This window comes from Myiozetetes cayanensis, unplaced genomic scaffold, assembly GCF_022539395.1.
Source record: "Myiozetetes cayanensis isolate MyiCay16 unplaced genomic scaffold, myiCay2020 scf10, whole genome shotgun sequence".
In the NCBI taxonomy this organism is placed as follows: Eukaryota; Metazoa; Chordata; class Aves; order Passeriformes; family Tyrannidae; genus Myiozetetes; species Myiozetetes cayanensis.
The window spans coordinates 7,682,233-7,699,541 of NW_026086605.1; the positions used below are offsets into that span (position 1 = coordinate 7,682,233).

General features: G+C 36.3%; 1 protein-coding gene across 4 annotated transcripts in view; it reads right to left on the minus strand.

Moving 5' to 3' along the window:
* The window catches only part of ATRNL1 (attractin like 1), a 462,818-nt gene that overhangs the window by 362,082 nt on the left and 83,427 nt on the right, over nucleotides 1-17,309 (minus strand). For all 4 annotated transcript variants that reach the window (XM_050337075.1, XM_050337064.1, XM_050337088.1 and 1 more), the window contains exons 11-13: nucleotides 10,327-10,411; nucleotides 8,289-8,497; nucleotides 5,976-6,094 (exon numbers count right to left, since the gene is read on the minus strand). In XM_050337075.1, the coding sequence (XP_050193032.1) occupies nucleotides 5,976-6,094; nucleotides 8,289-8,497; nucleotides 10,327-10,411 (413 nt within the window). The remainder of the gene's footprint in view (nucleotides 1-5,975; nucleotides 6,095-8,288; nucleotides 8,498-10,326; nucleotides 10,412-17,309) is intronic.

Below are 17,309 nucleotides of genomic sequence, written 5' to 3' on the forward strand. Positions count from 1 at the left end.
TATTCCCTTATTCCCAACACTTATTTCCCTTAAATCCAATTTAAACATTGCTTGCCTGAAAAATCTCATTAGTTCAATGTAGAAGTGAATCCAATAGGTAATTCATATTAACACAATATTAAGGTTATAACTTAAGCTACCAAACCCAATGAAATTCAAAAAGATGACAGCCCATCTGTTACAGAAGTGCTATATTGCTGTAGGATATTCGTAACGTTTACACACCAAAATGAGTAAATCATGTTATGTATAAAGCTTCCCTCTTATGTCTGATTTACTTAGATGTTTTAAGTACTGACCCTGAGATGGTGATATTTAGACTTATGGACTGCAGTGATTTTCTGAGTATTTACTGTAGAATGAAAATACCACAGGAGTTTATCTTAGAATTTCAGAAATTGCTATTCAATTATGTACCTCTTTCCTCCTCCTGGACTTTTCAGGTTAACAGTATAAGCTTGTCTAGTTTGTCTAGTCCAACTGTAAATTATTAACTCGTAGATTTGTACTGTTTCTCTGAAACTACTCCCAAAACTTGCTGCTGGGTACTCCTTAATAATAAATTTTCCTTTTTTTCCTCCAAGATAAATTTGATTCTATTCCTATTTCCTTCCACTACTTTATACATTTCCTCTTGACTATTCTTTGAATTCCTCGAATGTAGGCAGATTGCTGTAATTATTATTATTTGCATTAGTGTATCACCCAAGGACTCCCATCATGAAAGAGGGCAATAACTGTCTGGAAGTGATGTAAACATTGCAAAAAGAAAATTATTCTCATCTTTAAGGCACTGTATAAAAATATTTAACACTGTAGGACTACAGTTCTCTTTGAAGCATCCTCTAGGATCCCACATCCCTAAGGAGGATGTTCTTCATCGTACCCTTCCTGGGGTTTAGTTTATGTTGCCACACTCAGATGTACAATACTTTAAAATCACATACCAATTTGTGTTTTATTTAGCTAACTGACACCACCTGGGGCTTTATCACACTGCATGTCTGGAGACCAACACAAAGAAATTCAGAGGCTGCTGCTGGAGATATGGGGGTGGTTGTAAAAACATGTCCCCTTTGGAGCTTCTGAAAGCAATAAGGCTTCCAAAAATGTAATACAAGGTGGATGCAGAAACACTTCAGCTGTGCCTCTTCCCATCACTAGTCTCTCCAAACCAGAAAAATCACTCGTGCTCAACTTGAAAAGACACATCAGAGACCATAATCTGACCAAAAAAATACTAAGTCCATGTGCTATTGCCTGGTATTCTTGATGCCACTTGATTAAGTGTTCTCCTTGTACTCTGCCCTCCCATACGTTTGTTACAGTAAAAGAGTAGATATTATAATGAGCTTAATGTGAAGAGTCAGAATAAGAGCTGAAATTTTATAAGTGGGGTTTTTCAATTTATTTGCAAGCCCTTCTATGTTTTGAATTGAAAACATTTTCTCTCAACACTGTCCAAGTAAAGTTTAGCATTATGTTACTGCTGCAGTTCAAGCCTGAAAACTCTTTTTCCTTAAGTAATTAAGGGAATAAGTTACTTTAGTTGCAATCTTTTAATGTGGACAGTTAAGATTCCCATAAACTGAAGGATTATAGGCCAACAGTGTAGACAACCAGTGGAGCACATTGTTACTGCTACCCCATCTCCACTGATTCCTTCAGTTTTTACTGGAGAGGAGTAAGACAGTGGAAGGGGAGAAGGAAGACATTCTTTATTAATTCCTGAAGTGCACCCCTCAGGACTGCTGTCTGCATCCTGAGTTTGGTGTAGAAATGGGAAGAGTTATTTTGAGGGTATAAAGAATCAAAACCAATCTCTTTTGGTAACTAGTGCAAGCATTTCTGGTTGTTTCCCAAAGAAAAGGGTGAGGAAGGAGACAAGTGGGTTAGGAAAAGGAAAAAAAAAAAAAGTAAAATAAAAGACAGAAGAGGGAAAACCTTTAAAGGTCTTTCACATCATAAATATCAAAAAGAAGTCAAGATTTCATCCAGTAACAACTTACATGTGCACAGGATAAATATTTTAACATTTTCCAGCCTATCAGCACTTGAGCCAATCAGAACTATAAGTGGCATGGTACATGTCCAAACCCAGCTCACATTCTCTTGCTTAAGAACAGTTTAAGGAAAGCTGGCAAGCAAAAAAGTATTCCTGTGCTTTCAGGATTTCAATGCAATCACAATTTTCAAATGGACCTACATATGCCTGAAAAAAACCAGAACAACTTTATGGCCAGAATGTGGACTTAATATATTGCTATCCTTAAAAAAGACTACTCAATATATTGGGGCTCTCTGCCACTTTATCAACTACTCTTTGGTTCCATTTCTGAAGAGGGGAAAAAAAAATAGAAAATTTTTTACTGTAAAATTCAAGTTCTCTCTGGTCCTCCTTAGTAAAGGAAACTTTGCATTTTGTTGCAATTGGTCAGCCCTCTTCAGTCATTTACTATTTTATTTGTCATAAGGTACAAAAAGATTTTGTTATCACGGGGCAGTTCCTCCCTGAGGAGCAGAGCAATTCTTTGTTTACTTTTCCACGCTACTACCTCAAGAAAAATGACACCTTGTAAAGGTGCAGCAATCTAAAATGAAATTAGTCTTTCCCCAAAGGCTTTTCTTTTTTTCTTTTATTTTTTAGGTAAAGCTTTTGAGAATATTTCCATTATAAATTACAAATATAGTCAAGTTTCTGCACAACATAATCAGTAAGGGAGTATCATTCTCACAAGATGCAAGATAAAGCTTTTTATGTGCAGACATACAAAGTGAATATGGTTTCATAAACTCATTAAGCAGATCCTGATCTGGAGATTTTCATCTATCAAGAAATAGGCAAAATGCTTCAGAACTAGTGAGGACCAGGAAGACAGGATATTAATGAGCACAAATGAAAGTCCAAAATGCAAAATCAATGCAACAGACTTAAGGACAGTGAACTGCTTGCTAAAAGTCAGTATAATATACTCCACAAAAATTAGAAATATATCATAAACAGGACACAGAAATTTGGGGGGAAAAAAAAAAGAAGGAAGGAAGATGCAAGACAAGGAATCTGAGGGGAAAAAAGCAGATATGAGCATGACAGAAAGCTGTTTCTCCCAATTTTAGAACATAGAGTGATGTGTAGTGCTTAGAGGGACATGTGCACAGAAACATTAGGTTTTACAAGTCAATCAAAATATTTATTTTTGAATTTCCATTTTTGATGCAGACAGGTAACGAGTGGGAGAAAAAGAGTAAGTACATTGATCATAATTTCCTCCTTTGTGACAAAGCCTTACACAACAGTCTATGTTTTAAAGCTGAAAATGGCCCTGGGTTAGATGCAAGAGGCTCCGTGAAAGAGCTTGAAAGAGGAATCTATAAAGACATCAGTGTGTGATATTTCAGGAAGTCTGAACTTAGCAAGAGACAGAATTAGAGTTGCTTTATGGTGAACAAGTATCTGTATTTGCACATTTTTGGAAGAAAAGGGAGAAAAGGTAATCTTCCCTTTTTTAGCTCCATCAATCTCAAAGATAAAAATTAAATAACTTTTTGTTCTTACATTTTATTACTGAATAACTTCAGTGTATTATGTAAAGCTACTGTAAGCAGTCTGCTGTAACTTGTCAGGGCAACCTTCAAAATCCTTGTTACAACAGACAAAACCCTCTAATTAATGGTCAAAACCAGCCAACAAGGCACTACTGCTAGGTTGCTCTCCAACCTACTCACTAGTCAAATTTCAGTACCACTCTTAAGCCACTCTTTTTCTTTAACTAAACTATTTCCCTGTGGGGTAGACCCTCAACATTTGCATCAGACATGACAGGGCCAACTAAAAACATAGCATGCAGAAGTTATCCCACTTCTGTGAGTTTTACTGAGACAGAAACAAACCAGCTTTCCTAGTGCTGAAATGAGTCAGACCTCCAGAACGAGCTGGCACTGCAAGCCTCTGCTTGCAGTTACATCAGGTATGAGTATGATACATACCTTGATGATCCATGAGTGTGTGCAGGACTAGAGTGTCCTGTTAACGTGCTGACTCACATCAGATGGTGAGTACAGGCAGGTATATGTGCATCATCAGTGCATTAGCACTGCTTATGAAGTCCATCAGTCCAAATATAATTATTTCAGGGAAATTGTCACATTTTACAGGCCTTCCAATCAGCAGAGCAATCGCTGCTTTGCAAATATCTGTGACCACGAGGCCAAACCAAACTGGTTGACAGCATACCTTTAGTATACTGGCCAGTTTCTGCTGCGAAAGCAGCAGACTCTAGAATGTTATTGTCTGTCTTATCTGGAGTTCTATGATCTAAGTCATAAATCAGCTGTACAGCTGCAAAAGTGGGGCTTTCTCCTTGTGATATTTCTGAGTTTACAGCTTGTTATCCCATATTATCACAGTGCTGTCACAACATTTTCATTTCATGGGCCTAGTGCAGAAGTAGCAGCCTATGAAAATGGATAATCAGCCTGATCCATTCTGTTTCTTCACGTGGAGCTGTTCTGTGGATGCTATTTTGGTCGGTTTTTATAGAAGACGCAAATCCTTCCTCCATCATCTCATGGCCAATAGACTAATTTTGCAACAACCACCTTCAATTTATAATGGCACCTCTTTTAAGAAATCATTTTGATTTCTTCAGTAACTGCACTAACAGCCTTTGCTACCCACTTCAAACCCTGAATAAAAGACAAGAAATGATATAGAGAAGACCGGTGCATCAGTTGCTAATTAAGCTGACAATCTTAGTCATGAAAGGTTGTCAGAGAAGGACACTGAACTGAGAAGCTTGGGCTAAAATACCAAGTGCTTCATATTTATTATGGCATGAGGATGGTCTGCTCCTTAGCAACTGTTCCTTGCTCAGGAGTTGAAAACCACGGTTAGAAAATTAGTACCTAATATAGTACAACGTGTCAGGGAAAGAAGAGCCCTTGAAGATCACAAAGGAAACTAAGCATTAGTGCCTGGAATGTGAAATCCCTCTGACAGACTTATAACACGGCCACTGATGAATTTGTGTCTGCATTGCTTTTATTAGTAGTGACTAGTTACAAATGCCAGTGATTAGAGCTGGCTGTGCTCGCTCTGAACGGGCAAGATTTGAGTCGGAATCAATCCAGCTCACACCCTAATTTGTCTGTCTGGAGAACAAGATTGATTTGCAACAGGTTCAAGACAGAGAGCAAGCTACTTTTACTAATGGAAGTGTGTAAAGAAAGGATTTTGAACTCAACTGCAGCTACCTGAAGAGTATAAGGAGGCAAAATTTATAAAGCAAAAATACTATTAGAAGCTTGTCAAAAATCAAATGAACACGCAAGAGATGCAGCAGCTAGGGAACAACAACATAAAGTATAAAACATGGCACTAAGCAATATTAAAAGGAGAAAGCTATAAACTTGCTTGAATCCATGCAATCTGATTGCTTGTACTTAAAAACATCAGAACAATCTCCCCAAACCATCACAAGCCAGTTAATCTCGTGGTTACAGAGGCTCATATTCCTTTAATGAGATGACAATTAAGTCCATGGCTTAAAGAAAAAAATTTCTATGCTGATCAATGATCAGAATACCAAGACTAATGAGACTGACCCGGTTGTGTTTGAAAGGGAAAAAAGCAAACAGCCACCTTTCACAGGATTCCACAGTTTCTGCCCTTGTACTGTACCCCACATATGCAGAAAATACAAGTTAATAATGGACTTTGTGGCCTTTCAAATGTCATTAATTATGAGACAATGCTATTTTCCTGAGAAATAAACAATGGGCTAAACACAACCCTAAAGAATAATTTTGTTTACCCTGAACTAGATTTTTTTTTTTTTTTTGCCTTCTGCAAGATTTTTACTGCAAAAGCCCGGCAAACATGCTGATGATGGTGCTCAAAACAAGCGAGCGTTATTCTACAGTACCTAGAGGAGGAACAGCGCTGCCAACATGCTCAAAGATTTGCAAAGACTCACCATGCTACAGTTACTGTTTGCTGAAATGCACTTCTTGTCATCACACCACTGGCAGCCGTTGGTGTTGGCCGTGCAGCTCGCGCAGTCCGCGTACCGGTAACATCTGTCGTCTGCAGCAGCTGCGGCACAAGCGACAGTCAGAAGGAAAGGTCCCACAAGAGGAGGATAACACCACCTTTCAAACACTTGCCCAGAGCTTTTCCCGTTACACCCTCCATTTGAATTCTTGCCACTCTTAAAGGTTTAAGTTATACTGCAGGAAATTAATTCTAATCGGTTAATAAGATTTACTCCTTCAAAAATTCCTTTAGTTACAACTACATCTGAAGGCTCATAAGTCTCATATCAACTGAAAGAATATTCACTGATTTACAGCATACAAGCCCTTGTAGCACAATACATAAATTAGGAGTAGGACGAAGTTTTTTCAACTATTCTTTCTTCACTTTAACGCAGAAGAAAGATTCTCTTTAGATGCAGGTTTCTGATAAAAATACTAGATGGCTGTGCAAGAAGATAAGAAGACAAAAATAGTAAATGAAAAAATATCTAAGACATATATTAGCAACACATGGACATTTTATGGTAAGTTAAGAGTTCTGTCCCTCTCTACTAAATATGCTTGAAAAAGACTTCATGTTAAATCCTTAATACTCAGACTTGGACTAAAATTCAGGTTATTTAAAATAGTTTCAGACACAAATTGTTACTTCTGTTTAAAAGGAGGCAAATATCTGAAAAATCACCATGACCAAAAAAGGAGAATCTGTACCATTATTTTCTACTCTAATTACTGTGTTTACCTCCTGTTCAGTTTGGCTCCTTTAGCCTCAGGGTCATGCAAGTTGAAGAGATTCTCTTGCCAGGGAAGCCTTTCCATCCAAGAATCGATCTTTTGAAAACTCACTAAAATTTCTGCTTATCCTTTAATAGTGACCATCAGCAGTTTCTCAGGTGATACTCTCAATCAGGTAAAAATTGAGCCAAGTAATGTAAAATAATATAAGAAAAATTGCCTTTGGCAAAAAATTACCACCTGAAACTGGAAGAATTTGCCAGCATTGAAGCAGTGCTGTTCACATGACTTATTTGGAACTGGAATTCTACAGACCTCACAGACCAGTCTTGCAAGTTGAGCTCCACTTTATTGCCACTGCAGCAGCTGTACTTTAGAAACTGCTCTAACTTTTTTATTTTCCTTCAGCCTTTCTGTCTGTGCCTTGTTTTGTTTGGGGTTTTTTTTAAGCACCTGTTGATATGATCAGCTTTTTATAAGATCCACTTTGATCTGTATTGAATTCATTGCCTCAAGACTGGTTTTTTTTTATAGATATATAGATGAAACTCTCTAAACTCTCTAGGCTTTAGATCTTTAAATGTTGTGAAAATGTACAAAAGTAGTTTTCCAGAGAACTTCAGCTGGATAATGTTTTTGTTCTATCATGCATCTTTTATTTTATGAGTTTGTAACTTTATAGCTAGTCCAGAAGCTAACTTAGCAAAAGCTAACAGAAAAATAAAGTGTCTTGAAGTGTTGATTAATAGCAGTGCTAATAACTTTTCAAAAGGCATTAAACATAGACTGTCAGTTTAATTGTATGGCAGTTTGTACATACAGCACACAGTCAAAGTTTGGGAAGCAATTTTACACTGTGCTGAAAGGAAAGACGCTCAGAAAAAAAATAGTAGGTTCACGTAGCAGGGATAAATATTCTGTTCATGTGACATGTAAGAACAATGCTTTCACAAGCAATTTATTTGTGACAAGCCAAAATGCTTTAGGAATAAGTTGCACAGTTATTCACAACACTAAATTGCTCTTTCAAACAATACAGGATAGAAATTCATATGACAAACTTGAACCCATTCTGATATTCTGCAGCAAAGGGCTTGTTTGTCTCAAGTTTTTTTCCAGCTGGGACTGTGCTATTTTCTTCTGTACAAATGCTACTGTTTGATAGACAATCTATTTGAAGCAGCCTTGCTTTCCTTTTCACTTATTGACACACAGAGGTATGAGAGTTCCATACGTCTGTAATGCCAGGGATCACCTGCAGTGGCCATTTGTGTCCTGACTGCTGTTATGCTTTCCCTTAAATTTGTGCTCTTTTGCACCTACTTCCCTTTATTTAAAATACAAAAATATTCCAGAACTGGGTATTCCCAGAGAGGAACAGTTTTAACATTCCAGCCACTGGTTCCACGTGGTTACATTTTTTGGGAGTCATCTGGGGTTGTCCACCACCACCTCCCACCCCCCCATCTCCTACATCACATTGCAAATCTGACACTAAAAGACTGGAATTCACTTACCTGTTCTCTTAGGACATTTTGCTCTAAGGATGTTATTGGCATGTCCAGATTCCCAAGATTCACAGTGTTTCTTGTTCCACAGGCACCTTATTCCTGGACGAGCATTTTTACACAGCTCTTCATCTCTGAATGCTTCACAGTTTGGAGGTTTGTACACGAGGATGTCATTCAACAGAACACTTGAAAAACCCCCAAATATATACATGGACCTATTAGGAAAAATCAAGTAAATATAACTGTTACTGCAGATACAATTTATTGATTTACCTGTCTTGGTATACAAGTAAAAAGCCCACATAATATTATAAAACACTTCATTTTTCTCTAATAAACACTCTGTCAGTGGTTTCCTTTAATTATTAGATGTTCAATTTATTTCTCAATGGAAGTTTAGACTAACAAAAAAAATTGCTGGAAGCTCACTTTGCTGTCTGTATTAGGGAGTGGCACATACAAAATTTCTGGAAAAAACAATGAAGAGCTCTGGAGGAAACTCTTCATTTTTGCAGCTCAGTAATGAGAACAGAGCATGAAATACAAGAACATTTTTCTTCACAAAGATTTCAAAGACAGCCTGCAACAATTGGTAAGATGGATATTTTGGAGTTTTTTGGTAATATTTCTGCTGCAGTAGCTACTGACATCAAAAGCAAAACCTTGAGTCCTTCACCTTCTCATTTAAACTACATACAGTCTCAGGTAAAAACAGTAATAGGAAAGCTGTGTATCTCTTGTATCATATACTCTTAAAACAGAATTAATCAGAGAGTTACCAATAGCAGAAATCTGGAAAGTATCTTGCATTGCACTTTTTTGTACATAGAAACCTACCAAAAACACCATTAAGTTCAAAAAAAAAAAAAAAAGGAATTTTCACCTTGAGTGTAATTCATTCAAAGTGACAATTCTTGAAGTATAAGACACAGCTGAGATGTCATGAAATTTACAAATCATAAAGAAAAACTGTCAGTTGTTGAATTCATTAATTCCAAGCAATTTTCTCTTAATGAATAAATCTGTTAATTGATTAATGTCAAGTGGTCTGTGTACAGACTTATGACCTAGTGCTATTTTTGTTAAATGCAGTCACACTCTTATTTGTAGTATTACTTATTACCTCTGTTATTTCTGACCTATACAATATCCCTAGGTAGCGGATCTGTAAGTGGCCCACATACACTTAATACTGAGTTTATTAGTGTGATGAATAATGTAGAAGAATAATGATCCACAGCACTGCAAGTATCAGATTATTAGGCCAGTTGGCAACCAGCAAAAGTCAAACTGACACAAGCAACCAGTACAGATTCCTTTAAACCCCAACTCTGTTTTCCGGTAAAAAAGGAGACATTTGCCCTACAATGTTATTTTTGGGGATTGGGATAAAAGAAGAAGAGCTCAGCCACCAAATGCAGAAACCTCCAGATCCACTCTAGCTGCTGTTTCTGGATGATGAAGCTTCACTGTGCTTCTCTACTCAACATGAAATGACATTAAAGAATGCTACATTTTCTAGAGGATAAGCAATGTGCTTAATATCGTCTAGATGCTGGCAGGCTTTTCCTCCTGCAGGTGGTTAAAGATGATGATTGTATCAGTATCATCACAATATTGCCTTTTTTTCCAAGCAAATTTTAGTTGTGTGGTTGTTTTATGATTGTAGAGAAGAAGAAGAAATTATAGCATGCTGCAAAGAGAAAAATATTTCTCCCACCAGAGGTAGATGAAGATTATAGCTGGTACCAAATATCAAATTCACTGTGGCTCACAATGCTGAGAAAAAGCCTCAGTACACTAGAAGGTTAACTTAAAATGCCATTTAACAGATTCCACAGCATGACAGATTATGATGATGATTAGCTGGACTGATTACCTAAGACAAGTAAGGACTCTGACAAGCACTACTTTTCCCTTTAATAAATTAGATCAGTTCTATGTCATTGAACCATACTTCACAAAAGCATAATTTCTGCTACAGGGTTTTGGGTTTTCTCATTCAGAAAAGTGGTGAGGAAGATTTAAAAGACACTTCATTTACCCATTACTGACAACAGCAGTGTGACCAAATCTGTTGACATCTCGATGCAGGTTAGGTTTTGGTAAAATCTTCCATTCATCACAAGCTGAAAGGCAAAACAAAAACATATGAAAACATATATCAAATAATCTGAAAAGTTTTCAGCAGAATCTATGCAAGTTATATTTTAACTGCTCAAAAACAAATCAACATGTACTCCTTTTGTTGATTAGGTGCTCCAAGAACCTGTCAGCAACACTGATCTATCCTGACATTTATCAAGGTCACAGGACATTCATGGAAGTGCTGTTTTATTACTCTGAGTTCTCTGCCTTCACAGCCAGTTCCAACACCCAAAGCAACAAGTATTGCCATCACTGTTATCAAGTGATCTGTAATGGTGCCCTAATATTTACACACTCTCAAATCAGCCACAGGATTTCAATTCATACACTTTCATGACAGTGAACTTAATTCTTTTCATAAGCGTTTTAAGACAAACTACCACAGCTCCAGCTGTGCAACCCAACTCATTACTGTCTTCCTTTGGCTATCTTGATTTAAGAATGCTGCTATTCACTTTCCTTTCACCACATATTTGAGACGAATTCTGTGTCTCCATGTCAAATTAACTATTCAAGCAGCTTTCTTTTAGTACTGCTGCAGGAGCATTTACAAATATGGTTCTGGTGTGCTTTCATTTCTCTTTCCTGACTGGAATATTAGTTCTTTAGAACAATTAGTCCTCTCTTCATTATTTCCTGCTAGAACTGTACAGACTTCAAAAATTCAAATCCCACATTAATAGAAATAAGGAACACCTGTAGATTGAAACTTCAAATACCTTTAAAATGGAGCAAAGAAAGTACTTTTCTACAGAGCAAGTAAAACATTTCTAGAATTTGTCATAACAGATTTTGGAGACAGGTAGGGTTAACCTTCCAGAAACCTTTCATATCAGGTAGAGGGTTACAGTTTTTTCATAAAAAAAAAAATAAAAATCTGCTATACACACAGAGATAGGGATTAAATCCAAAGTTTAAAACAAGTTAAAGGAAGAAGAGACCTCTCCAATTTAATCCAAATAAAAGCATAGCTTTATTTATATACAGAGAGATACACTTTATTTTAAGCCAGTGGCAAAGCTACCAAGTTGGACATGAGGAAAAAAGAATTATCTATTTGGTCAGCACACTCTCCCTAATACAGAGGAGTGGAGAAGTGGATAGAGAACATGTATATAGAAACTGCAGAGTCAGAATTAGTAACAAAGCAGATTAATACAAAATACTAGTGGTTAGCCAATGGATTCTTGGTGGGTTTTGGTAAAGAATCAAATAGAATTCATTCCTGCCTATCATCTTCAAACTTGTTTTGAACATCCCTAAGTACCCAAATTTCTGGAATTCACTGGACTGTTCCACGAAGAAAGTGCCAGGCAGTGAATCACTGTGAATTACAACATTATTTATCAATATTACGGCATTCTGTGTGTTGTATTAAGTCTAATAATGATGGCTAACTCTGTGAAGCAAAGAATAAAATACTTTCCTCCATAAAATGTTATGCACTCTTAAGGTGTTACACAGATAGTAAGGGGAAGGAAGACATGGTAGTCATTGTATTTACCATTGTCTCTGTATGTAACCAAGTACAATATAAAGCACATGGAAGCACATACTGCTTTTAATAGAACCAGTTACTAAGCAGATAGAGGAATAATATCAATCATTCAAAACTGATTAACAGAATTTTTAGTCACTGAAAAGTACAGGGAGAAATACTGGGGTTTTCTCTCTGTTACTAGGGCTTCTAGTTCAAGAACAAGCATGTTATCTCATTAGAAATGAGGTAAGAAAAAGAAAAAGGTTCATACTCCCCTCTAGTGTAGATCAAATGTTTACCAGATGACACAGAAATGGCTCTCAGGGGTAGCCAGTCACACAAATGTATGTGATGAAACACACCACAGGAAAGCACCAGATTTCAAGCAACCCAGCTGAGCCTGGCAGAGAAAAACCCCAGCTGAGCTTTGCACTGCAGGGTCCACGCTCCAACAGGTCAGGCCTCAACACTTCTCATGTACAACCTGCTGTCAATATTGCATTACTGGTGTCAGAGAGGACCAAGACATTTCATAGAAAACCTCTCAGTGCTGCAACAGGATACATCCATTACTAGAAGCTTTCCCAGTATCATTTTACTGGGGGGGGGGGAACAACACATTTCTAATCAGCATTGTCATATCACTAAAATACTTAAACGTCTGACCAAATTTACCGAAATGTGACTGGAGGAAAAATGGGACAAATACAGCATCCTAGCTCATCCTGTTAGTCATGCAAGTCTTTTTATGAATGTTTTTTGCTCCTCAGACACGTAGTTAATATCATATGAAAAAGCTGTCTAACAGTGGAGGGCAGTCTGAAGTTTGAGCTTGCCAGTCACATCTGATTTCGAACAACTTAAACACTAGGGCAGAACTGGTGCAGAATCAAGTTAACAAAGCTCCATTCAATTCACGTCTGAATTAAGTTAATAAAGCAGTTTTGAAATTTAGAAAAGATGAGCATCCAACTATCTCAAATTTAAATTTTGATAGAGGAAAATCTAAGAGAACTGCATATCTACAGCCTGTTTTAAAGGTGATTGCTCTCCCATTTCTTCATCTGATTTATTAAGTGCATTGAGGACATCTTAATTATTTTCAACAACTAAAGAGACTATGAGAATAACCCTGAAAATCTCGACAACTCAGTTCCAAGTCTACAATACTTTCTAGAGAATAAGAGAACATCAAGGAACTGAAAAATCCCACTTGCAGAAAAAACCCGTAAAAACTCAGCTGAAAAACTGTAGGCATTGAAAAGGAGCTTATTTAAAATTCATCTTTGCCCCCACCCCACAATGCCCAATTCTGCACTCAAGCCTGAACAGAAGCCCCATGGCCATTTCAAAGTGATACTCTAACAGTTCTCTTCAAATAATGGGAAGGGTTCATACTTCTAAACACAATAAAAGAAAATACTTTATATAGTAGTAGTTAGAGTAATGATCCAAGACGTAGGAGAAAAAGGTTCATTTCCTACCCAGTGGGATTTCAACCTTAAGTTTTCATCTCTTGAGTAAAAGTACCCTCAATGTTCTAGTGAGGTAACTTTTCACTACTCCAAGTTAATGCTGTTCCAGTGAACAGTTTAAAAAAAAAAAAAAAAAAAGAAAAAAAGAAAAAACTAATATTGCTGGAAATAGGAAATTGTTAGGACAGTCTCTAAATAAGTGGCAACCAATGTTCCATACTTCACCTCCAGAATCAAATTTCTGCACTGGCAGCCTGATTTAGTGACAAGCTCTTACTACACTTGGAGATAAGTTTTAAGGGAAGGTATATGAAATTACCTACTTCATGTTTACATTATCAAACAATTTCTCAATTACAAACAATTTAAATAGATTTGAAATCCCAATGTATTTATTCTGCTCAATCACAGCCTGCAACACTGGCAGTGCAGCCTCTTGTTGTACATAGAATCCCAGTGGCAGCTTATGCTTCTATTTTCTCTTCTTATATTTCCAATAATTACTCAGTTTTTCTCTGGTAAAAAAATTAATATTGGTTCACAAAGTATGGACACCATTACACTTCTGTCTAGTTCTTTTTTGTGACTCTGGACAACTAAATCATCAAGGAAGTTAGTTACGAACAAAAAAAGTTATTTTCTTATTCTTTCCACACTGCATAAATATTTTTCTTTAATCTCCTTGCTTTTAGGAAAACACGAAGGCAAGAAGGTTCAGAACAGCATGGATTAAATTTAAACTATAGAACTGACATCTACAACAGCATCTACACACAGAACAGTGACTCCCTAAGCAACAGAAAGAAACCAACAACCTTAAGCTTTACTATTAAATGGAGCAATTAGTGCATTACATTATTATGGCTCTGCTCGTCTAATAGCACAGTGATATGGAGGTAATTGCTATTACAGACTGCACCAGAACTACATTTATGACTTAAGTGCTCAGGAACACATAAAACTTAATCTTTCACAGCAGTTGCTTTACATTTTCTTTGTGATGGCACATTGATAATCCATTTGTAACTCCAGAAGGAGGGAGAATTGCAAAAATAAATGGGTTTGCATCAGAAAAAAATAAATTTACAGACATTTAAACTTGCTCATTTTGTCGATGACAAAGACTAGAGGTGAAACAATTTATTTTACAAGCAAACAATTTACGACTAAACAATTCATTTTATTACAAAATACAAGTAATAGGTTTGATTACAAGTGGAACTAAAGTCAATCTCATGAGATAATTTTGATTTTTTTTTTCCAGAAAGGAAAATGTTTTTAAGCTTTGTTTGAATACCCTGGAAGAAACTTAATATTTCATGTAATATTGTCTTTCACAAGCAATTGAATTTGCATACTACAAAAGAAACATTGTGGAGTATGTTATTGGTGTAAATATATGTGTTATTGAACTCTGCCATAGATACAAACAATGCTGAAATACAACAATTGTTAGGAGAGAGCACAGAAACAGCTGCCACATTCTAATGACTTCAGGTTTTGGTTTTTATAGAGATTCCCTGTCAGTATTTCTCTAGACATTTCTAGGATATCCAGATACCTTAGCATTGGCATAAGTGGAACAAAAGGACTGACTAAATACTTCATAAATTGAAACTTAGGGAACTTAGGCAGATATATGCTTACTAACAGTACCATCTGACCAGGAACTAAAATAAATGTCCTTAATCTTTGAAAAAAGCATCTATTTAATTATACATATATATTTTAATACTAGTTTCAACAGTTAGAATCTGTTTTAAACTCTGATTCTGTGTGTCTAATAATCTATTTTCATTTGCAAATTTTGCATGTGTATACTCAGCAAATATAATCTAAATTACTTTTCTAAGCTCTGATTGAAATAGAAATGCAAGTTTTAAGTACATGGTGGCTCCTGTATCATAGTTCTACAGTTAAAAAAAAAAAAAAAAAAAAAACAAACACCAAAGCAACTAATACTTCACATATCTATCCCTAAAGGTTTAGAGTACAGCTCCAAAATTTTTATCTGAAGATGACATAAAACAAGTTCTTCAACATGCACATAAGCAACATTTGTGTACACAAACATATTTATATGTATGTAACACATATTTATATAAATACATACTGTGGTAGTGGTGGTTGGGGGGGGGGGGGGCTTTAAATTATTTTTAAGTATTTTAAGTATTACACCAGGGTGAAAACTGAGCTGTTCTTCAGAAAATTAAAATCCATGTGGACATGGCCTTCCATTTAGAGAAAGAAAAGCTTTCCAGTAATGCTAGTATCATACAAACTATAAATCAGATTTATACAATACATTTATCAGCACTGCAACATTAATTAAAGGGCAGGATAAGGAAGACACACAATATGTCTTTCTTCATTCATCTATGATATATCATGATATGATACGGTTTTTCAACCTTTCCACCAGATACAAAGTCCTGTGCAGGGCTAAGAGTTGGACTTGATCCTTCTAGGTCCCTCCCAACTCAGCATGTTCTGTGATTCTATGAAAGATTGAGGACAAAAGTGAAGAAATGAAGCTGCAGTGCTGAACCTCTCGTTTCTTCCCAAGAAGAGAGGAGAGAACAGAGAGTGATAGGATTCTTTCTCCAAGTCTGGCTACAAGACATAATCTGGTTCCCAAAAGCTGGTTGTTAGCATAGTCCAGAAGATGGAGTGTGACTGAATCATCATAGCATAACTTCTGCTGGTTTTCAGGACATTATCAGAGACTTTGTCTGGGAGGGCTTACTTTGACTTACTATGACTGCTGCAACACCAACAGGCCAATAGCAGCAAGAAGAATCCATAAGAGTTTTTAACTCATTTCAGCTACACTGGAAGCCATTTCAGAGATGATCCACGTTCTGTTTTTGCCCAAATTCATGTAAACGTACATATAAAGCAACCTCAAATTTTCCTAACTTGAATCAAAAAAATCCTTTCTCATGGTGAAAGAATGACATGTCTTTGTGATTTCATATTGTTTACATGTGTTTTAAAAAAACTAAGAACTACTTTGCTCTTTATTTCACTACTCTTAACCTTTCACAGAATTCAGCCCAGTTATGGAGATATTTATTCATTAGACCAATTTCTGCAAAACAATAATATTTTGCAGCAGCAGTTGGACTAGAACTTTGTATTGTAGACAGATAACCATGGTTTCTTTCTAAAGTGTTTTCTATTCCTTATACAATGAATATAATTAAATTAACCAAGTACTCAGAAAAACTCCCCAGCGCACAAGCCTGGTTGAACCACTCTGCCACTACACAGGCAGAAAACACAGTGGTGAACTTGAGGTCAACAATATCTAAAAAACAACACAAACAAACAAAACAAAAAACCACAAAAAAAAACCCAAAAAACCAAAACACACAAACCCAAAACCAACAACAAAAAAAACCAAAACCCAAAAACCAAACCAAAACAAAACAAAAAAACCCACTTTATACCAAATAGAAAAGACAATCAAAACATTAGTACTGACATGTCACACTTCCTATCCAGTCCTACATGTTTATTTAAACTAACCTCTGTGGGACCTAAGCACTTTACAGAATTTAAAGTCAGTGCTGAATATCTACTTTTCTTCTACAAATCTCCCAAATGTATGCCTTTTTTATATATTACCAAGCAGTGCTGAGGAGCTGGGAGAACTCAGGCTGCCTGTCCTAATATATAGTTTCTGAATTACACAGCAAAGACTAAAGAACAAGACATCATAGTATTTTGAAAGTTAAATCCCTATTATTAATTCCAAGTATGCAGCCAGATTTCCAGACATGCCCATCCCAGTTGGTATTGACTGTCATTATTATGTATGATGACTCTACACAAACTGTCCCTTCCATGTGTAACTCCCCAAGTCCCAAAGAGCTATCACAGAGCACAGACTTTCACAAGCAGTGCAGATATAATTTTTCT